Raw genomic sequence first — 27,128 nt, 5'->3', positions numbered from 1 at the left:
TCAGGAAATATTCTTTTTTTTTATTGTACAATATTCAAAGTTTTTTTTCTTCCAAAAGACAGGAGGGAGAACGAAGAACAGCCATAACAGAGTCTCAGATAACAAAGGATACAGTATTTCACAGAACACAGCTATCGGACAAAAGATACATTAGTACTTGTTGCTCCCACATAAAGAAAGGCTTTAATGGGGGGGGGGGACTAGGTAAGTGTGTCAAATCAAGTCAAAGTAATTGCACATTTAAAATTACTGGGACCGTTATTGTTACATTGCACAGCATTGTGTCTGTCCTTCTGCTCACCCCAAAACTGTTTTCTATACAAACACACAATCTAAGTTTTCAGGGAAGGGTTTGACGACTTTGGAGAACTCCCGTGTTTTGAATTATGCAAACAAACCTATGTTTTCCCAACAAAATCTCTCCACGGATCTAGACAACACCTTAATGTCAAATTCTCCCTATTACCAAAATATAGAATAAAATTAAAAATATTCAGTTGCAGAGCAAATTCAGCATCCTTTGGCAAAATACTCACAGAAGAGTCTAAGTGCAGTTGCCAAGAGGTGGAAATTCTTATTCTGTGGTCTATGCAGCTAATAACCGAAAAAGTAGCCAATCAAGTTGGAGAATTTACTCTGTAGGGTCAACTATCAATGCTGAAACAAAGGGTGCCCCCGTTGCTGCCAGTTATCCCAGGTTTCCAAGATGGGAAAAGGGAAAATATGTTCTAAGGCAACTTTTTGAGGGGACGTGGGGTAGAGATATAACAAATGCTTTCAAGTCGGGTAGTTTTCAAAACACAAGATGTGCATTTCCAGATAAAGAAAACTTTTCCTCTGGGCACTGAGGTGAACTGACTCTGGTTTAATCCATACAAGTGCAGTTCCACTTTGCATGCAGTCCAATAAGGCAATGAGTAGTAGAAGTTTACTGGTTCAATGGGGCCATCAACTCAAGAGAGAAAACTGTTCTCTATGAAGATTGTGCTACTCTTCAAACTTTATGTTAGGATGCAGGCAAAACTGCTGCCTTCATGTCTTCCGCGCACCTTGCCTTCCGCGCACCTTGACCCTAAAATGATCAACTGCATCTTTTTTTCCTGAGTTTTCATTCTAATGAAGTAACTCAAATCTTGCACATAACTGCAGCACATAGCATTGATCTAAGTCCTAGTGTGATCATCAGCAAACACAACATTTCACCTCAGAATATTATACTGCCCGTCCTCATATGCATCTCCCTAACACAAAACACTTAAAAAACTTGATTCTTTAGCGATTTACACACTTATAAAACAGTATACAATTAACACTGGCCTTATGAAAGTTTTTCATGGCAAACACCAAATAGCTCTCCCCACCCCCGCTTTAGTACAACATTTCCAGAAAATACCCCTAGAGATACTATACATTGAGACAAGAGATATTGCTACCTGATCGGAGGGAAAACGAGCAGTTCAGGTCTATTAGCCTGCATGAACTAACCCTTGCCGTGGATCTTTCACAGGCTTTTAGGCAATGATTTTATCCCATTAATGCTAGCGATCGCACCGGCCCGATTTCACAAAGCTACATTTACTCCGAGAATTTAAACTCAACAGTGCCAATGAAGCAAATGAACAGAGAGGTGACTTGAAATGGTGCTCAAGTTACAAAGGATCATTCCATTCTCCTTATACTGCTGTAGCGCAACGTGACAAATTGGTTTCATTCTCAAAGTTTGCGGGCATCTTTAATCTCACAACTTTCCACTGCTACTCATCCCATCCATTTTTAACTGCAGGAGCTCTTATCTATGCGCCCCCACCCCACCCCAAAATTAGTTATTGCTGAAATGTTTTTAAAAGCATGCTCAGCACTGGCTGAAGAAAGTAAAATCAAAGTGACACACACTTCTCCATTATTATGACTTTTTAAGGGGGGGGGGATGCAGGAAGTGCCATCATCTGGGGAGCGGAAAGAACACAACAACTAGTTCACGCAAAGTGTGCAGGTTGTTGAGTTCACGCGGCCTCTATTGTAACACATATTTACATGTAAGGCATACGACAAGACATGTCAACTTGCTTTTAGTGTTACAGGGAAAAAAAGTCATGATTTTGGCCAGATACAAAAATTCTCAAGACAACTTGACGTAATTCTCTGTCTGAACAACTTTGAAAGAATAAACAGAATTCATAGAAAATTCTCCACCCAAAAAATCTTATCCATTTTCTCACCCTTATTGCAATGCTGCTTGGAGGTGAAGAGATGCTTTCTTCTTTCCGTCAAAAGGTATATATTCTTATGTTTGCGAGGCAGCCTTCACAGCGGCTGTTCATAAGATAAAACTAGCCTACAGGGATGGTTTACAAGGACGGAGAATAAGTTACAACTATTTGCACACTCTGTTGTCACTACACTCATTTTAACCCTTTGCCACTGTACAGTATTATTTCAGCAGAGAAAAAGCACACATTGAAGACTACAAGTAAATCGAATGAGGAGTGGTCTCTCTAGGCAAGGAGTTGTGGTTGGTTTTTTTGCACTTAAAGCCTTTTCTGCGTTCATTCCATAGGCTGTGAACTTGTAGTTCGGCAGGCTCCGCTGTTCCTGGTAAGCATTACAGAAGAATTCTGCTCCACTCTCTCACACACAGACACACAAAAAGGCTGTCCATCTTGGGAAAAGCAGAGTTCACAGAGTCAAGCAGCCGGCATTTTGGTGGCAAGAATCACAGAAGGGAGTGTTATCCATTTGGTGCTTCGGGTACATTAACTCAGCAGGCCCAGGTCAGCGGGAAGCGAAGCCGGTCGCAAGGCCACAGCCCACTACTGGTGTCATGTCCCATATCTGAAGGAGGAGATGCAGAAGCAAAGTAAGACTCTGTGTGACATATGGCAGCAGACCCAACATGTTCAAACTCAAGAGCCGCCTGCAGTTCAAACACGTATTGACAGTTTTCCCGGGTCATGTGGCCAGCATGACTAAGCTGCTTCTGGCGCAACAGAACACCGAAACCAGAGCAGCGCACAGAAACACCGTTTCATAGCTGTCAAGTTTCCCTTTTTTAAAGGGAAATTCCCTTATTCCAAATAGGATTCCTCGCAAGAAAAGGGAAAAGTTGACAGCTATGTTTACCTTCCCGCCGGAGTGGTACCTATTTATCTACTTGCACTTTTTTGGGCATGCTTTCAAACTGCTAGGTTGGCAGGAGCTGGGACCGAGAAACGGGAGGTCACCCCATGACAGGGATTCGAACCGCTGACCTTCTGATCGGCAAGCCCAAGAGGTTCAGTGGTTTCAGTCTCTCCAACAGTTTGACTTCACCCCCAAAAGCTCGCTGCTCCATTGTCTCCCGAGACAGACGGATGCCAACAACATGATTGGTGGCAGGGCTGCTGTTGAGACCCTTCGTAAGACAGGTGGCAACCCAGCAGTTTCAGACCAGTGATTTATCCCACCTTTCTGTCAGATAAAGGTGACCAAAATGGGGGGGGGGGGCAATTCAGCAGGCAACACACGAATAGAATGTAAGAACAATGACACTATTCTGCATGATTTTGCATAAGCTGGTTGGTTATTTAACTCTACAGTCGTACTTTAGTAGTCGAACACCTTAGTTGTTGAACAAATTGGCTCCCGAACGTCACAAACCTGGAAGTGACTGTTCCCGTTTGCGAACGTTTTTTGGAAGCCGAACATCCAAAGCGGCTTCTGATCGGCTGTGGGACGCTCCTGCAGCCAGTAGGAAGCCACGCCTTGTTTTTCAAACCGTTTCGGGAGTCGAATGGACTCCCGGAACGGATTAAATTTGAGAACCAAGGTACGACTGTAGTATTTTATACCACAGATGAATTCTATGTTGCGTATTACAAGCTTTTCCCTTGACACTTGTACTATGCAATGCATGAGATGTAAAGGGAAATGAGGGGCAGATGGGGCTCGTCAACATTGGAAGGTAGCCCATTTAGGAGAAGGAAAACTCTGATTCAGTACCTCTGCTACCTTGCAGTTACACTCATTTGTGAGAAAGGCTTCAGGAGTAAACCCCAAGGAAAAAATCAGTACCCGCTGCCTTGCAGGACATCTTCAGGAGAAAAAAAGGCTAAGGAGTAAACCAAATCTGGAGTAGAGACCCTAAGATGGTTGGATGGTGCCTTGTACACTTCCTTCTGGCAACTCCTGCAGCCAAGCTGCTGCCAAATGCAATGGTTTCCTTTCCTTTGGAGAACATCAGCAAGGCCAAGAGGGGAGTCCTGTTGTCTGGGCAGTCCCGGATCTCCATACACACTGCCCAGGCTTGCACCCTGGGGAGGCCACTTCAGTGCTGCAAACACAGCATTACTTGACACACCAAATATTCCACACTGAATTCAGGTTATCAAGTAATAAGGATGGAACAGAAAAGGTTGCTTTGATTCTAATCTTTCCAAAGCTAAAGTAGTCTAAATTGGGAACTTAAGGGGCATTTTATCCTTCAAGGGCATAGATCTTCCTTCTGTGTGCATAACTTTTTTATATAAAAAAGGGGGGAGAGGAATGCTTCATAACCATTAATTCTTAAAATGATGGAGTATTTCCAATACTTTGGGGGGGGGGGGATGGGAAGTAAACAATAAACTTCTGGAGATTCAACAGTCCACTTGTTCAGAAAACTAAAACAATTTGGCTTGTGAGATTATTGAGCAAATTCTCATAAAGATTAATCGAAACAGAGGACAAGTTGCCCAGTGTCTGGTGGCTGGTGACAGCTAAGAACCACAAAGGTAGCATGGTAACAGGATGCTAGCTGCTTCCATCATGCCCTGCTTGTGAACCTATCAAAGGTTTTCTAGTTGGAAGTCACTGGAGACAGTGTTCATTATTTAGCCATGTGCAACAAGCCAATACTTATGTGCTTAAAACACAGAGAAATGTTACATGATCTTCATTGATTAAACACAGTCACTCCCATTTTAATTTACTGCAGATTCCTAGCTAGAAATATTACTGCTTCCGTTTCAGTTCCAACAGACGATATCTGACACTGACTATTCAGAGTTGACCCATTTAACTCCACTGACTTCAAAGGGTCTACACTGAGTAGGACTAATGTTGGATCCCACCCAGTGATTTGATCCAGAAGCATCTGCCCAGAGCTAAAGGGGAAGGATGGCACTTTCTCCACTTCAATGAATCCTACAAAAATGGTTCAAAGGCAGCCAGGGCAATAACAACCTCAGATCAAAGGTGTGGAGCTAAAAGAGGTACAGTCGTACCTTGGAAGTCGAACAGAATCTGTTCCATTTGACTTCCAAAACATTGGGAAACCAAAGCACGGCTTCTGATTGGCTGCAGGAAGCTCCTAAGGCCAATCGGAAGCATTGGAACCCCCGTCGGACATCCGGCTTCTGAAAGAATGTTCAAAAACTGGAACAGTCACTTCCAGGTTTCGGTCATTCAGGAGCCAATTTGTTCTGGAGCCAAGGCATTTGAGATCCAAGATACAACTGTATTTCCTGAAAAGCAACTAGATAACTTTGTCCTACCCATCAAAGGCAGAATGGCTCAACAGTTTTAGTAGACCAAAACTCCCTGCTTCCTGTATCTCTGCAGAACAAAACTATTAAATCTATCCAAAACATTTGGTTGACCTCGAGGTTCTGCTGTTTATTTGGGGTTTTCCCTTTGAATATTTTCATATCTACTACCTTTTGGAAACTGTGTAAGCTATTTGCAGGTCTTGGCCAAGACAGATGGGGAGGGGGGAGACAATCATACCTTCACTACACGATCGCTTCCACATGTCACCATTAGTCCCCTTGAGATGTCCATGGACATATGGGAAATGTTATGTTTTCCTTCGTGAAAAGTTGCCAGAGACGTGCGGCTTGAAGAGGGGAGAAAAATGAGTTTAAATAAGGGCCACTTGCTAGACGTTTCTCAAACCAGGCACAGGAAATTGCTTCAAGACAGAAAGACACTTCAGGGAAATGAGATTTCTGAAAAGTTAATGTGTCATGTTCAGGATCAGCCTCAGCATCTGAATGACATTTGAAGAACTGGCCAGTTCATTAAGGTCCTATTAAGCTCTAAATATTCAAGAGTGAAACCTTCAGACCTTTGAATCCACTGCTGATCTGTGAAAGCCTCTGTACAATGAGAAGATCAGTAATTGTAACCCACACGTTTCTTCCTATTTTTTTTTATGACTGGTTTTATTCTCTATGCTGTTAGGCATGGACTGGTGCAAATGCTGTAGCACATCCGTCCTCAACCTGTAACCCTCCAAATATTTTGGACAACTCAACAGGTTGGGGAGGGCAACTGTGGTGCCATGAGCCCAGTGAGGTCAAAAAAGGTTATTTGGTTGGCCTGATATCTTACAGAGGATACTTCCAGAACATCAGTAAGTGGTGGTCGATAGGAATTCGCATGAACTGATGAGGTATCAGCTCTCATTTGCTTTGTGATCCTTTGGGGTGGGAGAATGAGTTCCAATGTATAACTAGACTCCACACAGCAGGATAATTATAGCAACAGGCCTTTCCTGCTCTAGCAAGTGACGCAGGTGATAATAAGATAAATGACTCACTCAGGGATGTTTTTAAGTTTTACTTTGATTAACAGCTCATATTCAAGAGGGGTGGGGAGACAGGAAGATGACCCTCTTGCCAATGCTAACAAACAGGAGCAAGCAGGGATTTCTGTTTACAAAACAAGGTTGGGATGGTGGAGGTTGGGGAGGAAAGTGTCTTCAGTTCCAGCATTTGAAACTGCTAGCCGAAGCTGGAAAGAACTAAATACAGAAAAAAGGAAAACAGGGAGGAAAAATCAGGTAGGTGCTGGACTCTCCTGCTCTTTATTTTGATGAGGTTCCTACTTCAGGATAAAGGATAAAACAGCCTTGTAAGGTTCACCGAATTTCTAATTAAAAGCTGAAAGCTGCATTTTAGCTAGCCATAGAGGATTTGTTTGCTAACCTGCAACGTTTGTGGAATATTTGGAAGCAAACTACAACTACTACAATGAAAGATCAGTGGTGTTAGAAGTCATATGTACATTTAAAATATCTAACATAGGTTTGATAATGAATAAATTATGAAATATAGCTAAAAAGGTAAAGGACCCCTGGACAGTGAAGTCCAGTCAAAGGCGACTATGGGGTTGCAGCACTCATCTCGCTTTCAGGCCGAGGAAGCCGGTGTTTGTCCACAGACAGCTTTCCAGGTCATGTGGCCAGCATGACTAAACTGCTTCTGGCACAACGGAACACCATGGCAGAAACCAGAGTGCATGGAAATGCCATTTACCTTCCAGTCGCAGTGGTACCTATTTACGTATCTATTTTCACTGGTGTGCTTTCGAACTGCTAGGTTGGCAGGAGCTGGAAGAGAGCAACAGGAGCTCACCCTGTCGTGGGAATCCAAACCGCCAACCTTCTGATCGGCAAGCCCAAGAGGCTCAGTGGTTTAGACCACAGCGCCACCCGCTATACTGAAGCTCTCGCTCTCTATTTTTTTTAGCCTCAGCTGACAGCTAGGAAAGCAAAGCAATGAATATTTGAGTAGAGCTTTACATAATCTGGCTCATAATTAGTGTATACTTCCCCCCCCCCTTTCCCTTTTGGGATTTTCTTTGGTTTGGTTTGTATTGTATACAATGTCCTTCGGTTAATTAAAAAAAAAAATCACTGAAAACAAAGCAGTCTTTTCTAAGCATACTCACTCTTCGTCTTTGATTGAATCAAAACAGGCGTCACAGACCCGGACCTGGAATTCAAAGCCCATCACTGGATAGCTGGAGCGTTTTGTGCTGCATTTTCCACAGACTGCCTTGCCACATTTCCTACAGTGATGCTGGGTGAGAGAATTGAAAAGCAGGAAAAAGAAAGATGGAAAACTATAAACCAAGCAAAATAAAAAAAGCCAAATTACCACAGCGCTTCCAATTATTAGCTGCAGCCAACTGTGGTTTTGGGGAGGGGAGATTCACCACAGACTCCCGCTCTAGTTCTAGCCTCCAAACAGTGAGCAACTCAAGAAAAAAACCCCTCAGATTAAGAGCTTGATAGCCAAGTTGATATGGAAGAAAATGGTCCTTAAAACACTGGTCCAGACTATTTAGGACTTTGTAAGTCAAACATTGCATCCGTTCTCGTTTCAATTAGATCGAAGGGAGGTGGGGCACTCCTAGTGCTTAAATTAGGCCCGATCCAAGTACGGCACTAAACATTAATCCTTCCTGCCAACACCATACATGGCCGGCACCAAAATACTTTGCAGGCGGGAGGACAGACTCACCTGCCTCAGCCCCAGAGTCTTTGTGTCCCACATCTGCTTTATGTTCCAGAAGAAAGGCTGCTCGCATTTCTGACAGGAATCGCTTTCCAACCACTGAGGGGCCTGGGAGCAGAAGAGGCAACGGAAAACGTTTAAACATGTTGTTGCAAAAGGGGAGAAACCCGCTTCCCCCAAATCCCATAAATGTCGCTGGAATTAAGGGTGTTTATTTATTAACCTTTGTTTATTTATTGCTTTGCGCTAGCGACAAAGCTAGAAATGCGATTAAGGTCTTCAAATGAGAGGAGCTGTGAAAAGTCCCCAAAACGCAAGCCTGCCTCGTAAAAACCGCCAACCTCCAGATGTAATTAGTCCAATTTAGTGTCAAGCTGTGTCCATGAGGAATTAATGAAATGGGGCCTTGTCTCCCAGATCTTTGTGTGCCTCCCCCACTTTGCCCTTAGCTGTGGCATTTTCCGTTTCCACCACGCTAATGAGGAAGCCACATCTGAATTATTAGCCTGCTGCAGGCTTCGAAGCTCCCCGGTTTTCAGTGTCTGGATGATTAAGAAGAGATACCGCATAACTGGAAAAACTGAAGCATTCCACAGTCAAATAATCATGCCTTCCGTTTTTCACTCATAACCTGACGTTAAACATGTCCTGTCCTCATTTCTGAGCACTATAGATGCCACTTAAAGCAATTAACGACGCTGTTGCCTGGGCCTCTCTTCTGTATATGAATCAACTTCTATTCCTGTCCTCACTCCATGTTGGGGCAGCTCAGAAACTCATGGAAGGACCAGATTTCCCCCCACCTGCTTCCCTATAGGCAGACACCGGAGGTCCAGCTAAATGTCTTCCATATACTAATAGAAACTACACATTTCAAGTTGCACTTATTGTCTGAAAGCTACTTGGGCACATCCTGTGGGCTTGTCACTACCTGACCTCGAGTTTAAGGTTTTATCCTTTGTAGCTGCTGAAAAAACCTTGAAAATGTGACAACAACAAAGCTCCCCCCCTTCCCCTATTTATTTGCTTTTTTGAAGAACTATCTGAAAACAAGCCAAGTCTGGCCATTCCTTAAGTATCAACATCCCGTTAACCAAGATTCCTCAGTAGGTGACTGAGGCCTGCAAGAATGACTATAAAGAAATGCAACATGCCCACAAGTAGAATCTGCTTATGGCTGGATTCAACTAATGCAGTGTGATAGTGGATGCCAGCACAAACTCCTGATGGAGCAATGGGGCTTCTCCTCCCCCTAATCTGCTCCAGAGTTGGGAAAATCCCCATACTGGGGTGCAGAAGAAGAGGGGAGATTGGTTCCATCTGGCAGGCAGAAATGCTTGCACCTACTGAACGATCATATTACTGTGATGTTGAATGCAGCAGCTAGACTGGTGACTGGGAGTGGTAGCTGAGACCATATAACACCAGTCCTGAAAGACCTACATTGGCTCCCAGTATGTTTCCGAGCACAATTCAAAGTGTTGCTGCTGACCTTTAAAGCCCTAAACGGCCTCAGTCCAGTATACCTGAAGGAGCATCTCCACCCCCATCGTTCAGCCCGGACACTAAGGTCCAGTTCTGAGGGCCTTCTGGCGGTTCCCTCACTGTGAGAAGGGAGCTTACAGGGAACCAGGCAGAGGGCCTTCTCGGTAGTGGCACCGGCCCTGTGGAATGCCCTCCCAATAGATGTCAAGGAAATAAACAACTATCCAACTTTTAGAAGACATCTGAAGGCAGCCCAGTTTAGGGAAGTTTTTAATGTTGTTTGATCATGTTTTTAATATTGTGTTGGGAACCTCCCAGAGTGGCTGGGGAAACCCAGCCAGATAGGTGGGGTATGTATGCATGTATGTATGTATAAATAAATAAATATAATAGTAATAACTTTCCCAAGCTAACTGCCTATAAGCGGGAGGCCTGTGAAGAGTACGCAGAAATCTGAGCAGAACTAGAGCATCATGGCTATGGGACCTTAGCTTCTTATCTGTGCTCAAGGGAAATGAGATAAAGCCTTTGGGCCTGGTAACAATTCCTACCTCTTCTCGGCTAATATCCATATTCCAGACTGTGATCCCTCCATCAGCTGAACAAGAAACCAGTTGTCGTGTGAGCTGGAGGTAGCAAAGGGCCTGAACTTTGTCACTGTACAATAAATGAACAAAAAGCATTCTCCAATTCAGTATTTAAAACTGATACAGAACCTTAGCCATGTTTCTGCAGGCTGCAGTTGAAACGATTTCCGTCTCTTGAAATTTTGTTTCCATCTTAGGCTTCTTACAGATTCGTGCTGACAGGAAGCTTTTCCTGATGCCACACAAGTCACATGGCCTTAAGTTTTGTTGTTTTTGAAAGAAGGGGGTGCGCACAATGCTACTAATGGAAGTTACAGTGAAACCCGCATTATCACCACAGACGTTCTCATGCTCTCCTTCCTGGTTATATTACTGCTTCATTTGTAAACAAAGGGACAGCTATTTGACCAGAGAAGTAAATTTTTACCCGTTTTGTTAATTTCATCTATTAACTTCAAATACCAGATACTTGCCCCCAACCCTGCTAAATTTTGGTATATAGTGCTTTTCAACAGTTTTGTATGTAGTCACAGAACTACAATTCCCAGAGTTCCCTGGGAAGGAGGACTGATTGGTTAAACCACTCTGGGAACTATAGCTCTGTGAGGGGAGTAGGGGGTCTGCTAACAGTGCTTAGCATGCTTAACAAACTACAGCTCCCAGGATTCTTTGGGGGAAAGCCAGGACTGTTTAAAGTGGTCTCATGTTGCTTTCAATGCATAGCACAGATGGTGCTCAAAGAAAGTACAATGCAGTATTCCTCATCCCTATTTTAACACAACCAAGGACTGAACCAGCAGCAGTAAGAGCTGGAAAAATAAAATGTTAGCATACTGATGGCCTTGAAGCAGAAGCGTCCGACCTCTCCTTCCTCCAATATCCCACATGATTATGCTGTTATCAGATGCTCCAGAGAAGAGTAGCCGCTGAATCGGATCCCACCACAGGGAGGCAATGCTTCCTAGGTTAGGGAAGAGAAGGAATAAGTGCATTAGATTGCAGATCCTTCAGACTTCAGGTAAATGGGAGTGGCAGGCTTGGAATATAATACTGCACTTCCAAAGGGTAGGTATAAATCTTCCCTTTTACAAAGGGATACAATTGCCTAGTTCAGACAATCATTCCTGGCTTCATAAACCATGTAATAAATCACAAAGCAGCAGACTTGAACAGCACAGCAGACAAGCACACCTAAACACAGGTTTAAAAGTTCAGCATAAGCCAGCCACGTGAGAAAGTCCTCATGACAAGCAATGAAGATGATGAGATACTATAGAAATATTTCACGGGACCCCAAAATGTTTTCCAGAAATCACGTCCTCTGCAAGTCCACACTTGGGTTACCAAATTATGCCTTCAAACAAAGTAGAGTTTTTCAAGCTTGCTGCCTACAAACAACCTCTGAAATTGACTCTCAGTGGTCAGCATCTTTATCAGGCCTGTTTATCTGAGCCAGCTGTGATTAGAGTTTGCCCTGCTGTCCTTCTTTGTATAGCAGAGCCCCAGTATTGACCATTTCCACATAATTCTTATTGTCTGGCATTCACAGTCTACTATAAAGGTACACAGAAACGGGCAATTTTCACTGGAGCACAGCTGAATAAGTTAATCAGTGTTGGTCCTCATTTTTCTCAGTGTGTGTAGCTGTGCAACTAATTATCTGCTCTGGCAGGGCCATACATCACTGTTAGCACACAAGTAAGAGATAACCAACCACACACACACACACCTCTGCTTCGGATAATGGTATGAAGGCACATGTGGTGGCTTAGGGTTGACGCTAAGATGTTTGGCAGTGTCTGGATGTAGATGTGAACTATAAATAAGCCCCTCTGAACCCTGTAGTGCCAAAGCAGGGTGCAAGAACAGACCTTTGGGGGGGGGGGTTGTCTCAACTTTTGAAACTAGGAACCAGAGTCTGAATTTGCATTCCAACCCATCAGTTTCCACCCCCTTCCTTCACTCGCAGCAACAGGCCGAGGAGACAGATAGCAGATTACCAGGGTGGGGAGAGATAACTGTCACAGCGAGCCATGTATCACTGCACATGGCCATGACAAGACTGGTGGGGGGGGGTATTGAGAGGGACTAGGCTGGGTGGAGGAAACAATGTTCTTGAGGGTTTCTATGATAGACAGTTCAAGTCCTCAATGAGTCCTCGTGTGTCAGTCAGATCTGAAGGCATAAAGGTTGCTGAAGCTGAGCAGGCCTGAGTCCAGTGAGAACATGGATGGGAGGCCACCTGAGAACCATCTGCGCACCACCTTGGATTCCGCAACGGAAGGAAGGCAGGACATAAAGGCAGGAAAACCAACAACAGAAGCAATAATCCCCAGCTCCCATTCTCACTTAATGCAGATGTGTGTCAGCCACACAGCAGGGACAGTACATTATATATATTGCTTTCTATGAGCTGCCGGAGGGTCAACCCTTGAAAGCCTGCCATCTGGTGCCTAAAACTCTTTACTACACCCTAAGTTTTGAAGGTAAAGAGAAGTTGGTTTGAGTCTGCTTACAAATGTGACAGGCCATCCTCTCCGACACCCCTCTTGGCCATAGACTCAGTACCGCCTAATGCCCAGTCATTTGAGAAAGCACCACAATTGCTGGCAACCACATTCCTGTTCAGAAGAACACTTCATAGGTTAGCTGGGAGGGCACTTAGTGCCATAACTGTCAACCTTCCCTTTTTTTGTGAGAAATTCCCTTATTCCAGCACAGTTTCCCGCTGCTATCCCGGATTGTTAGATATCCCATAGATTGTCCCCAGGACAGGTGAAGCTGCTGATCCCTTATTTTCGAGGCTGCTGATCCCTTATTTTCAAATCTGAAAGTTGATAGCTATGCTTAGTGCCACTCACCCTAAGAATTCAGGGAAGGTCTAGTTGCATATATTTATAATTAATTTCATTTCAGGAGGAAAAACAATTAGAAAAAGATATACATACACACATATATATTTACCTTCATGACCCTTGAGAGTTGTGATAACTGAGCACGTGCTCTGTTCAAGTTTCAGGAGCGTGATCTGCCCAGAATAGTCTCCAACAAAGGCATGCTGGGTTTCAAAGTCGTACCTTAGCGCAGCCGAGTCAAGGAGTAGCTACCGATCTTCCATGCGTCAACTGCTCAAGCAGCACAGAGGAAGAGGAGTTTGGATTTGATATCCCGCTTTATCACTACCCTAAGGAGTCTCAAAGCGGCTAACATTCTCCTTTCCCTTCCTCCCCCATAACAAACAGTCTGTGAGGTGAGTGGGGCTGAGAAACTTCAGAGAAGTGTGACTGGCCCAAGGTCACCCAGCAGCTGCATGTGGAGGAGCGGGGAATCGAACCTGGTTCACCAGATTATGAGTCCACTGCTCTTAACCACTACACCACACTGGCTCTCACTAAACGAGAAGGGATCTTACTAGTTGCTGCTTTTAGTTCAAGCAAACAAGGCTCTCGACCTCCGCGACCATTTTAAAAGCCATGTCGCTGTCACCCAAACTTAAGAGGGGTAACAAGTCTGATCATTCCAGGGTATGAGTTAAACACAGGAAACGCTCTACTGCCAAGATGCAGCTGAACTAGCTGGGTAAGAAAAACAAGCATGACACCATGGAGGTGTGAGGAGTGCTAGATCCGTCTCCCAGGTGACAGAACAGCAGGACGGTGCCAGTAAAAAGACTTAAGGGACTTCGTGATGGGAGCAAGTTGGTGGACGAGGAGCAGGTGTGACCACAACAGGCATAATAAGAGTCTAACCAGCATGAGGCTGAGGAGGAATCACTTACAGTTCTCTCCTGTGGAAAGGGAGACCTTGCCACATGGGTGGCTCTGAGTGGTGCCTGAACCCATCATGTTTAGAGTGGGAGTGGGTAAACTTGTCACCTGTAGGGTCACAATTCCTTCTGGGGGCCACCTGCCCGTGGCAGGCAAGGCCAGAGGGAAAAGCAGGCAGACAAACAATTAGACCCTTATGCAGCAGGCTAGTCCAACTTCCTGCAATGCATATCGCAATCTTAAAGCAAGTCTGATTCTCAAACTGCCATACCCACGGATTTTTGTTTTCTCAGCTGGAGCTCAGCTCTGGCACCTCGCAGGTAGGCACCATTGCCATTCTAAGAGAACAAGGGAGAGGTTCAAAGTGAGCTCTGGCACTACCCGCCCCCCTAGAAAAATAGCACTGGCTGTGCCTGGTCCAAATTTAATGGGAGTGGAGACATTTCTCCTCTTCCCTTCTAGTTCCCATCTATCTTTCTACAGTGGTACCTCGGGTTAAATACTTAATTTGTTCCGGAGGTCTGTTCTTAACCTGAAACTGTTCTTAACCTGAAGCACCACTTTAGCTAATGGGCAGCCAGAGCAAGATTTCTGTTCTTATCCTGAAGCAAAGTTCTTAACCTGAAGCACTATTTCTGGCTTAGTGGAGTATGTAACCTGAAGCGTATGTAACCCGAGGTACCACTGTACGTATAAAATTACTGCAAGGTCTACAAGCACGGAAATCCAAGCTGTGGTACAGGGGGTCACTCCTGAGAAGGAACAGAAGAGCTGCACTTCACTGTTGCCTCCTTCTGAATTGGGCAGATCCGAAACAAAACCAAGGCCAGCATGCTGCACTGTGTGCTACTTCACACTTTTCAACGACTTGGCTCGCAAACCACATATCGAAAAGGGGGTAGTTGGGTGAGGGGGAGTGGTTGCCACAAATGAAGACTGGCAGTGTATGCACTGAGCCAGCCTGTTGGCCGGCCTCATTACCAGCATTATTCCATTACTTGTGTAATATTGTCAGTGTTTGCTTTTATGGAGTAGACAATACTCTTGACCGCCCATGCTGCAATGTTTCATGTTTGCTTAACTGTCTCTAACTGGCTCATTAGCTGCTGTATTTCAGAAGCTCTTGACAAGGGTAGTGAAATAATAATCTGTCCTGCTATTAATGACTCCAGCAAACAGTGTGTGACAATAAGGAGAAGAAAAACCCTGCTGAGGAAAAGGAAGGCTTTACTTTCTCTCTCCCCCAAAAGATAAAGATGATGCTTTCTGGGAAAACCATGCTAGATTCTCAGTAAAGTTCAGAGTCAGAATGATTTACTGGACAGAGTGAACCTATATGACCTGGGCTAAAATCACAGCTCTCTCACAGACTAACTCAACACCTAAAAGAAACTCCCAGGGGAGTAGCTGTCAGTAAACAGAACTAAGAGTCTTGTAGCACCTTGAAGGCTAACATATCATGTCATCCAGTTTTCGTGGAGCAGACAGCTGACATTCAATGAAGTGAACTGTATTATTATTAAACTTATATCCCATCCTTCTTCCCAAAAGAGCCCAGGGCGGCAAACAACAAGCAATAAAACAATAAAAAACATATTTAAAACAACTGTGATACAGATGCAGCCTGGGGAAGAATGCAGCCCAGGAAAACTTATGCCATAAAAAATTGATATAAAATCCAATCATTTTTTTTTAAAAATGTAGTTTTTAAAGTGCCACAAAAGTTCTTTGTCGCTTTCACCTAAAAGCAAATCACACTCTTGTCTTTTACAGGTGAGAGAGATGAAATAGTGACTAAGAGCATCACAGAGGTAGTGCAAGGGTTAGGGATGACAAGCTATTATTTAGGCCTAAATTGGGTTACAAGGGACAGAATAAACATTTCACCGTGTTCGTGGAATGTGAGGGGGTTTGGGCCCCGGCTACAGCTTCCAATGACCAGCAGGGGAAAAAAGGAAAGGGTTAGAGAGGGCTGCCGATTTTGGACTAGCAATGATCGTGGCACATCTTTGATGTCCTTCCCAACATGCTATGTCTAGATGAATACATAGTTCTAAAATATACTAAATAGCAGAACTGTGTGCTATAATGCTCTGTTCCACGAGAAAGGGTCATGAGTCTTCAGCAATAGGCTGGAGGGGTGAGAAAGGTGACTGGGCAGAATGATTGACAGATATTCCCTACTTGTCCACCCACCTAATACAATAAACTGGTGTGAAATAATTTTTAAAACCTCCCAGCCAATGACTAAGTGTGCACACCCTGCTTTTTCATTCTATGGTCTGTGAGCATCAACACTGAAGTGACCTTTTGGATATAAAGAGAACACCTTACGAATCACAGATTGTCACTCCTAACACTGAATGAAGACAGCACCTAGCACTGCCAGCAGCTAGTAGCCTCCTTCAGGCATTACATATGAAAGCAAAGTGGTTCTGCAATTCTGTACTCATGGAGGCTCCCTGCACATTTTTAGAATCCTAGAAAACCAGGGTTCTAAAATGCACGGTGAGCCTCCATGAACTCAGGAATGCAATCGCCTTTCAACTAACAGACGACGATCAGAGCAGGGGTAGCATATTGTATTTTTAACATTTTGTTGGGAGTCACCCAGAGTGGCTGGGGAAGCCCAGCCAGATGGGTGGGGTATAAATTTATTATTATTATTATTATTATTATTATTATTATTATTATTATTATTACATGCTGGTCCTCAAGCACCCCCACCCATCATGAGTTTATTTAACTTGCAGAACACTTGAAGAGGACTTCTGAAGCACATGTGGCGCCTAGCCTGAGACTGCTGAATTGCCAAACAAATATTACACACGGCAACAGTGACTAGTACTTCCTCAACCTGTTAGCTACAGTGGACTCTTTAAAAGCTCTTACACTAACGAAATCTAACAGCAGAAAGAGTCACTTAAAACACTTCCACTCTTTCGGCAGAGTGGAATTGTGCAGTACAGCGACTGAGCTTTGGGCACACTTTAAATAAACCTTCAGAAACTCCCACATCTGCTATGATACAATTACTCTGAAAGATACTGTAGGCAAGAAGCCCAGGAGGTGAAATAATGTCGTCCCAGCATGTTTCCACTTCTGGTACACATCCAGCTGACACATTTATCGTGGCCGGTGCTGATAACCCACTCGGCTTCCAAGCAGAAGATGACCGCAGATACTCTGTTCTGATGAGCTGCAGAGACAGAAAAGAAGAGAATATTTTTGCAGGCAGCAATTGGCAGGATGCGTTGCTCTACAGGTGACTCGTTCAATCCATACATTTAAGCCTTGTTTCCATCTTATACGACGGCTGTCAGGGAAAGGGGGCGAGAAGAGGAACGCAAGGTTTGTCTGCAGTCCTATACTGTGGCACCCTGTGCTTTTACAGGAGGGGGGGGGAATGCTGACAGACATAATACCAGTGACTGCACCCACAGCAATACAGCCAGTATTATCAACAAAAGATAGGGAGGAAAATAACTTGCAGCCAGGCTCTCATTTAATTTGTGGGCCTTCTGAGGCCTATATGGTGGAAGGGGAGAGAAGCAAAAGTCAAGGCACAAAAATGTTGAATGCAAACTTTGTTCTGAAGTACACATGGAAGACTCCAAAGATGGCTGGCCTCCCTGGAAAACAAATTTAAGTTTCTTGGGAAGGCACTGACTTTGCTATGATTGTTTGAACAACAGTGTGCATCCCCCCCCCCCCATTTGCCAGGAGTTCATTTATTTAAAGGCTTCTTGCAGTGAGTCACATCCTTCACACGGATATATGAAGGTCAGTCTCCATTATGGCAAAACAACAGCTTAGATGAAGCACATATGTGATTGCAAATGAGATTAAACAGTGAATCGGAGCAGGTGATTGAAGGAGGGAGGCATTGGGGGAGAACTACTGTGAAATTAGTTGGAATAGAGAAAAGCATTATATTGGAATAGACAAGCGTCATCTGCCGTGACATAAAGACGCTTTTGTTGTCATTTTAACACAAGGTCTCTCTCAAAGCCAACATTCGCATCTGTAGAAAGAGTGACACATCATAAGATAGGTCTGTTTCGATGGGGATGGCCTTGTAATAAAAAAAGGCTCCTTTCAAATGGAGCCGTCAAATGCTCCCCCAAATGCTTCCCTGTGCACATGCTCCCCAGAATGGGGCATAATGTGCACCCAGATGTCTTGCCTACACTGTCCCATGCAGACTTTCTTCCTGATCCGTTGATCCCCCATGACCCCGGGCAAATCTGCAACTGATTTAGCTTGAACTGAAGAGAGGAGCTGGGAGGTCAGATGAAGTCAGAAGCCTGGTCATTGTTTGTAGCCAAACTGTATTGCCCCACCATGTAAATGTTGTGCGATACGTGTCTGAGCTCAGAATCATCTACAGAGCAGCAGAGAACAGTTGCTTAAAGAATGGTAGGTCAAGCCCATCCCACAAGTGGCCTCAGAACCCATAAAATGGAAGGAAAAGCCAGCGATGGACAGAAGTTAAATTGGTAATTACCACTACTTAGCCCCACACCAAGTTAATCGTGCTTTCATGATTTTCTGTTCCACTGAAAATCAAAGGGCCTGAAATTAGTCACAGCTAACTTGCCCTGATTATTGCATAGTCTGGATCCAACCTTTCTGAAACCTAATGATTACCCATCATTAAAATATATTTTACCATTTTCTATTTTGTTTTCGATACTTAAGTTACGGAATGTATGATTTCAGCTCACATAGGTAAATAATCAGTTGTGTCTCAAAACAGGGACAATAATAATCTGATGCAAGTTAAGACAGGTCATACATTACAAGCTATTGATCTAAAATTTCCCACCTCTGGGGGAAAAGATAATGCACACTTTGCTGTTTCATTACCTGGGTAAGTTTTGACAAAGTTCATCTTATTGAAGTCTTCCGAGATATGAAACTCCTGAAACCAAACAACCAAGCTGTTATTAAGAGAAAGAGGCACAATCTTCTCTCGAGATCAGGCAGGCTCAGATGACACAATAAGAAAAGCTGCAAGGGATTTCCATCTATTTAAGCTGTGCTTTCATATGGAGGAATGTTTAGGTGGTCTTCAACTGCCATCCATTCAGCTTCACTAGGATTTTGAAGAATGAACTCAGGGATAACGTAAGAAGTGCTGTACAGCACTAAGAAAACAGTAAATAATAAGAAGGGATATGGTCCCATACAAACTGCTACATTTTCCCTATTTTAAATAAGAGTTAATAATAATAATAATAATACACAAACACACACACCCTGCCCATCTGACTGGGTTTCCCCAGCCACTCTGGGCTGCTCCCAACAGAATATTAATAACTCAAATAGCCAACAAATGTGGAAAACAGCCAAGAGGACATGCATCTATACCCAAGTGAATGGAACACAGCAAAATGCCAATCTACGAATTACATGTGTGGTACGATCTCCTGGGCCTGTGCAACTTCAGAATGTAAGCAATAGAAGTGCTCATTGGAAGGCTCCACTGCATGTTTTTCAAAAAGAATCTATACAGAGGATACCTACCCCTTAGGAACAGCAAGCTGGAAACTTTTCTCCTGCTCAGCGTGTGCACTATAAGGGTGTTTCTGACACAAGGCTGCTTGAGAATAGAATTTTCTCACCTCTAGCCTGGTTATCTCAAGTCCTGGGCCTTCCAGGTGCTTTTCTAAAGATGTAGGTCAGCTCTACCTGGGAGACCAGGAAGGATCTTAAGGAAACACAGAGACCCCTGTGTTCACAGCAGTCTGGCAGCTGTACCAATTGAACAGCCTCTGCACCACCTAAATCAGTCACTGTTTGGTCCTGATGGCTTAATACTACCGGTTCCCCTCACAGCTTTAGATGGACTGAAAACAAGCACAACTGGAGGCCATGAAAATCAGCCTGAAACCTGCCAGTGCATATCCGTACAATTGGGAGCTCCATAATCTTTAGGAGTCTTGGAAAAGGAAAGCCCATGAGCAACTGTTCCCAGCATATATATATATATATATATATATATATATATATATATATATATATATAAAATATTGGGGGGGTGACAGCTCAACAGGAACAGTATTCTGATGCATGCATTCAAGACTGCAAGGCTCATTTTTAGCATGGGTTTAATTAATAATAATTATTATTTATAATATAATATAATATAATATAATAACAATAACTAACAACAACAACTTTATTACTTATACCCTGCTGGGTATAAATAATACCCAGCCACTCTGGGCAGCTTACAATATGTAAAAATACGTAAAAAATTGTAAAACATTAGACATAAAAAAATTCCCGATACAGAGATGCCTTCAGATGTATTCTAAAAGTCATATATTTGTTTATTTCCTTGAAATGTGATGCGAGGGTTTTCCACAGGGCGGGTGCCACTACCGAGAAGGCCCTCTGCCTAGTTCCCTGTAACTTCGCTTCTCACAGTGAGGGAACTGCCAGAGGGCCCTCAGCGCTGAACCTCAGTGTCGGGGCTGTACGATGACCTGGGTCATCCTCGGAGGTAACAGATTGGAATTGATCCCATGCAACTTGACTAGACAGGACTCTAGCACTCAATACTTAAAAAGCGTATTGAATACAAATGAGATACTGACCATAATGGCTCCGTTATCTTGACCCACAAATATCCGCCTGCTGTCATGATGATAAGCCATGGTGGAACAGGGAGCTGCCCAAAGAAATACATATTTACAAAATAATTTTTACACAGGAATTAATCTAAATCAAGTATTTTTGCCAGTCGAAGCATTATCAACATTAGGCATTGTTTTGCAGTGAAATTCTTATTCATCCATGTTTCTTCCAAGGAAAACCAGAAGAATTTCCATAGAACACCCTCTGTTTCAAAAGCACAGGCCTAGGCATGTCTACTCAGAAGGAAAGAGTATATAAGATTGCAGCCTTAGTATCTCGCCATCAGGATTCTTAGAGAGCACTGCCTTAATGCTCTTACGCTTAAACAGCAGTTTAATCTGAAAACATTAGTGATTGGGCTTTTCTGCATATTATGAAAAGTATCTGCTGATTTTTTTAATGGATGAAACTGCTGTTAGAGGCAAAAGAGAAAGCCAAGCTGTTTTTTCCTCTACAGTTGGCAATCATATTTAAAAGCAAAAGCCTTTGTTAGGTTTGACTTAATGTTAAGATGACCCAGCTAAAATGAGGCTCTGGTTTCAATTATCAGCTTGGTGGGGGAAAACAACAGCAGCATTCTTCTCTTTCCCTCTCTTCTCTTTTGGGTTGAGTAGAAGCTTATTTAAGCAACAAAAATGGTTAAACAAAGCAAGTCATTCTATTAACAAAGTTAAAACTGATTTGCAAAATATACTAGATAGGTAGAGCTGGATAAGTAACTGAACTTCCCAGAAGCAGAAAACTTAATCTCATGCAACTTCACAGAGCATGAATGATGTTCTTGCATTTGTCAGTTTCCTCCAGCTGTAAAGTTCCTACATGGGTCACAAGACGATCTCGTGGATCAACAGGCAGGCTGCTAAAACAAGCCTACTGAGGAAGCACCAGCAAAAGCCTTTAAAGGAGTCAGAAAGAGCACAGACAGGAGCCACAAAAGGATCAAGCAACAAGGAATTAAAACAAATGCCTTCATCCTGATTGACAATAACAGCCATCTACTGCTACATTCATGCCTACTACTATAGTGATAAATACTATTATTGTTCTACCCTTTTTCTCACAGAGCGGTCTGCAACATGACAAAATGCAATGTAGCAGTAATAATTAGAAAAAGATTTAACATCACACACTGAAATCACTATACGGTCATACCTCATGTTGCGTCTGCTTCAGGTTATGTGTTTTCGTGCTGCGTCCCGCAGCAACCTGGAAGTACTGGAACGGGTTAATTCTGGGTTTTGCCACTCACGCATGCATGGAAGCGCTAAATCGTGCCAAGCGTGTGCACAGACGTGGCGCTTTGGCTTGTGTCAGTTCCGTGTTACGGACAGGTCTCCGGAACGGATCCCGTTCGTAACACAAGGTTCCACTGTACAAAACATTAACAGTAGTACCCAAAACAGCAGGACATAACATACATCAACTTCCTAGATCTCTTCCTAGATTTGCACAAGAGACACACTCAACCAATGATATCAACAAAGCAGTGTCTGTACTTACTTACATGACATTGTGTGGTAAATGCTGGGCCAGTACTGACCACTGTCCCTCTTCAGCCATACTCTAATTGTCCTGTGAAGTTAGGGAAAGAAAAAAGAATCATTTTGCAGTGAAACGTGTAAAGTAATATTTCAAGTGCTTTCAAGCAAATATGTATCTTAATTTATGTCTACCAGACACACCAGTATTAAAAGGAGTCATTTATTTTAATCCTGGCTATTTCCTTGTGCTTCCTCTAACCTATCAGCTGACTTTTTATGAGCCATAACACCACAGCTATATAATACTTATATAATCTTTGGCTTTTCAGTATGACTTGCTCATTTTCATGCTGGTTCTAAGATATACAGTATAACTGGTACAGAGAATTAGGGCCACAAAAATACATGCAGTCCTTTTATTGTGGCCTACTTGTGGTCTCAAATGTATCCCTAGTTTCAGATTAGAGGGAAGACCAGAAACAGGGACGTTACCTCCGTCGTAACCCTGTTACCTTTGAAGTGTATCATATAGCAGAAAACTAACATGATTCAGCACTTGGAGGAGGCGTAGGGGACATTTTTCATGTTCCCACTTGGGCAACTGGAAGAGGGTATCACATGCCAGTGGTGGGCAGGCCAGAGACAAAGTGGTCAAAGCAATGAAGTGTGAATTGTACCTTTGTACAGTGGATTAGCTTCTTCACACTCACACATTCCTCTCCATTTTCCACCCAGGCAAGCAAAAGGCATTATCAGAATTTAAGGGCACGTTCTAGCCAGACAAGAACATTCAAAGGTGGTGGCAAAGCAGGGCTGGTGAAGAGTGTGGCTTAGGAGGGGGCACGACTGGGAGAAGTCCCATGGGCAACATAGAGAGGACTGGAGAGCCACATTCAGGGCCCCATCCACCCCAGGCCTGAAGTTCCCCATCCCTGACCTTCAGGGTAGGGAATGGATATGGGGAACGTGTTCAAATCCTGACTCGGCCGCAAAGGTCACCAAGCTTTTGTACATGACTCGGAAGAATGATTGTTAAGTTAGAAAGCCCTAAACTTGCCATTCTCATAACTGGCAAGGGTGAATGCTGCAAAATAAATAAAAGCTCAAGAGAAAAGGTGTGTAGTGAGAAGTACATTGAGAGAAGATGGATGAAATATGGAGAGACTGATTTCAGGATGAAATAATTGAAGGAAGTGGAATTGAACAATTCTTTGGGTGCTTTGTGAATACACACTATGTTTAACAATTCCGGTGATAACAGTGAAGGTAACAGACTTCTACCCCCCACCCCAGCTTCATCCATGACAACATTTTTTGAGAAATCCTAATCATGATATTTTTTAATGCATTGCAGTGTGTAGGTATTGTTGTTGAATGAGCACAATAACACAATGCATCGAAACAGCATTTAAAAAAAAAAAGAGTCTGAGCATTTGACAACAAAAATGGCAATGAATATACACAATCAGAGAATAGAGACTGAACAGGTTTGTGGCTGAGGTGCAACTGGAATGGTGGATTTGCCAGCTGACCGCTCACACCTGGCCACTACCCCCATCCCAGTTCTCCGATGACATGAGATGGCATGCGTGGCAAAGGCCCCAAGGTGCATGGCACTGCTGGGTGCTAGGAAGTCTGCTGATGTTGTTACTCACATGGGTGGAAATTCAAGAGTGACCTCCCCTCTGCACACTTCAAGCACTGCTTGGAATAACAAGCCAAGAATCAAAATGCCTCGTCTGGTATTGCCGAGCCACATCGTTCATCCACTTTGAGGAAACATGCATTCTTCTCTTAGCTTAAATGTAATCCTGTGCAACAGATGCTGTAATCCCCAAGGGCTTTCGGAACTAGCACCAATTAACCCTTTGGTCTGATGAAACCGATTATTATCTTGATTGCTTAAGCACAGCTTTGTGGGGCAGTTTTCTCTACGCACTCTCTTGTGCACCATCTGCTTAAAAGACTAACATGTATATTCCTCTATAAATTCTGCTCCATCACGATGAAGACAAAGGCAATTTGAACGTCGATGTTACCTGCTGGTTGGCAGCTGGCAATACACAACTTGAAGAGCGTGTGCAAATTATGTTGTTAGCGCAAAGCAGGATGCAAAATCAAAGCAGATAATCTAAACTTTGGCTATAAAGCACTTGACTCTGTAACTCAGCCATGCAAATCAAAGGTGCAAAATAAAGAGCGGTCAGAGAAGATTTCAAGGAACAAATTCACAGGCCAGAGTAGGGCAAAGAAGAACTGAAGGGGCTAAGGAGACACAAAAATGGGTTTTTAAAAGCAACTAAACCAATGTGAAAAAGTATTTGTGCTGGAGTATGAGCGCTCTTTGTCTTTGTGAGGGGAGAGCAGAAGGAAGAAAGTATTTCTGTACAGTCAGACGCTTCCCCAGACTGAGTAAATGGGATGGGCTATTTCTGCTTCAAGGCAGTGTGCCAGTATTCAACCATTTCTCTCTCCACACACACACACACCCAACACATGTGCATGCACACACAGGGCAAGGGGTGTTTTGATGTAGGGATAATGTGAAATATGGGGAGGGTGGACAGAAAAGCCTTTTATATTTTGTTCTCTGAATAACTCAGAAATACAATCCATCATCAGATAAGGTTATGCAAGCATTAAAGTTGCACAGAACTCAGCTTTGTCTCAGGGGAGCTCAAAGTTGCCCTTCCTACCCTAAGCTGAAGGTTTTCTGGCAGTTCTACAAATAGAATGAGCAAATTGGCCTGTCTGTTTCTCTCTCTATCTGCATTGGGGGAAGGTCACCAGTCTATCCGAACTGGTGAGCATCCCCCCCAATTCTCACTTGCTTCTCTCCAAACAATCCTGGGGTGACTGGTTAAGGGCTCTCCTTGGGTATCATTAGAGATTGGATTCACCAGGACTTCATCACACAACCTACATTTGAAGATGGGAGTCCTGGGCAGCTCAGTTGGTTAGAGCATGGTGCTGACAACGTCAAGGTTGTGGGTTTGATCCCCACAAGTAACGGCTGCATATTCCTGCACCGCAGGAGGTTGGACTAGATGATCCTCAGGGTCCCTTCCAATTCTATGAAAACATCAGAACTCACCCATGAAATGTGTAATGTAGCCAACAACAAAAATGTGCCTTCATGCATATGCAGGACTCTTTTTATCTCCACTGTACAGTGTCGCTGCTGAGGTCACCCCTCACCTAAATAGGGAAGTTGGGGTGCATGTGTTTGCGATGAAAGCCTGCCACAACTTCAAAGTTGTGACACTACTCCTTTTAACCAGTTCAGCTGTGGCTTCTATGCAACAAAAAAGGAAGATTTTCTGGCTGAACAGATGTAGGACCGGAGACAGCTTTTGGTTATTAATACCTGACAAGCAACGTTAATACCCGATCACCCCATTTGACTCCCTCTCCCCCATGGGTGAGTGTTATTGTGTGGATGTCCTGCAAGCTTCCCAGAGGGATCTGGTTGGCCACTGTGAGAACAGGATGCTGGACTAGATCACCTGATCCAGCAGGCTTCTCTTACATTCTTATGCCCCACACTCTCAACACCAGGCATCTAAACTGGGTAAGCAGTGCCAAAACCACTCCCCAGTCCTGGCAATCTTGAGAAAAGGGAGGACAGAGAGAGAGAGATTTCCTGCAAGTTTGCATGTGTCCTGGCTGCTCTCTGCAGCGCAGCAAGGTATAAAACGACACCCCCCCCCAACACTTCCCCTTGCATTTCACAGCCGGGGGGGGGGGGGGGTCCGTTGTCTAGCCATCTCCAGTTCCCATTTGCAAACCCACCTGTGCAGCCGATGCCCAAGAATGCAGCTCCCCCTGCATCCGACAAAGCAAGCTCTGGTCTAGTCCACCAAGGAAACAAATCTGTTAAGTCTCACAAGGCTTCCCATCCCACCACAAACTCACATGTTTGCTGTGGCAGGCTAACATGGCTACCCCCCCCCCAAGGGATTTTTGGCTGTGTCTGGGGAGGAAGGAGGGAGTGGAGAAGCGTTGTCATCCAGGGCCCTGCATGTGGATATGAGTGTTGATATATATATTTATATTTTGTGTGTGTGTGTGTCCCTTTTAAAAGGAAAAGGGCACCACCCTCCTTCGCGTAGGCGTTTGCACAGGATCCTACTGTTTAAAAAACTTTCTCTTCCTTCTTTAAAGAAATGCTCTTACATTTTGTTGCAGGTTTTATTCCAAGTGGGGGTGGGTGAGTGGTTGCGTGTGAACACCACCACCAGAGGCAGACCAGCCCCCCCCCCAAAAAAAAACCAAACAAGAGGGCAGGGGGCGTGTCCCTCCTCCTTTCCTCTCCGCCCCACAATAACAATTCTGTACCCAGAGATTTCAGAGCAAAAAAAAAGGGGGCGACAAAATAAGAGCCGCCCACTCCCAATTCTTGCTGCCTTTAAAAGAAAAGAAAAAATTCATGCTCAGGAGCTGCGCTTCGCCCTCATAAAGACGGAGGAAAGAGGCGGGTCTCTGCAATGGAAGAAATAGGCTGCGGGGCCCGGGAGTGGGTGCGGAGGAGAGAGGCGGCGGAGGGACCCTTCCTCCCGCGCCTCGGGCGACCCTCGCCCGGGGGAAGCGCCTCCCGCCGCCCGCTGCGGGGAAGGGGTCTCCAGGGCGTCCCCCTCTCACCTGTCCTCGCTGGCGGTGATGATGCCGTCCTCCTTGGGGATGATGAGCGCGGCGCTGACGGCGTCCTGGTGCCCCTCGATCTTGCTCAGCAGGGCGGGCCGGCTGCTCTGAGGCCGCGAGTGGATCTCGGCCGCCATCTCGCAAAGCCCGGACCGGCCAGGGGAGCGCGGCCCGTAGTGGCGGGTGTAGCGGCGACTCCGGGAAAAAGGCTTTTCAGCGCGCAGACATCTTCCGTAATGTCTGGAGTAGACGCGCCGACGGACG

At 44.3% G+C, this 27,128-nt stretch overlaps 1 protein-coding gene across 3 annotated transcripts; it reads right to left on the bottom strand.

Annotated features, from left to right (window-relative positions):
• On the bottom strand, positions 1 to 27,128 carry WDFY1 (WD repeat and FYVE domain containing 1). Of its 3 annotated transcripts, none has more exons than XM_083442883.1 (12): positions 26,865 to 27,128; positions 22,247 to 22,314; positions 20,703 to 20,776; positions 18,967 to 19,021; positions 17,146 to 17,296; positions 13,295 to 13,407; positions 11,165 to 11,291; positions 10,295 to 10,400; positions 8,265 to 8,366; positions 7,690 to 7,820; positions 5,743 to 5,851; positions 1 to 2,832 (listed from the first exon to the last, which is right to left on the bottom strand). In XM_083442883.1, the coding sequence occupies exons 1-12, from the start codon at positions 26,999 to 27,001 to the stop codon at positions 2,773 to 2,775; spliced, it is 1,233 nt and encodes a 410-aa protein (XP_083299009.1). In that variant the 5' UTR covers positions 27,002 to 27,128; the 3' UTR covers positions 1 to 2,772. The 3 variants fall into 3 exon arrangements, with proteins under 3 accessions (XP_083299009.1, XP_083299011.1, XP_083299010.1); XM_083442885.1 differs by having other exon boundaries at positions 22,243 to 22,314; positions 26,865 to 27,097; XM_083442884.1 differs by lacking the exon at positions 26,865 to 27,128 and adding an exon at positions 23,357 to 25,047 and having other exon boundaries at positions 22,247 to 22,411.

The sequence above is a fragment of the Podarcis tiliguerta genome (genome assembly GCF_965153285.1).
Source record: "Podarcis tiliguerta genome assembly, chromosome: 5".
NCBI lineage: Eukaryota > Metazoa > Chordata > Lepidosauria > Squamata > Lacertidae > Podarcis > Podarcis tiliguerta.
Note: the sequence above shows the minus strand (reverse complement) of the source record. Positions and strands in the feature narration are given on the sequence as shown.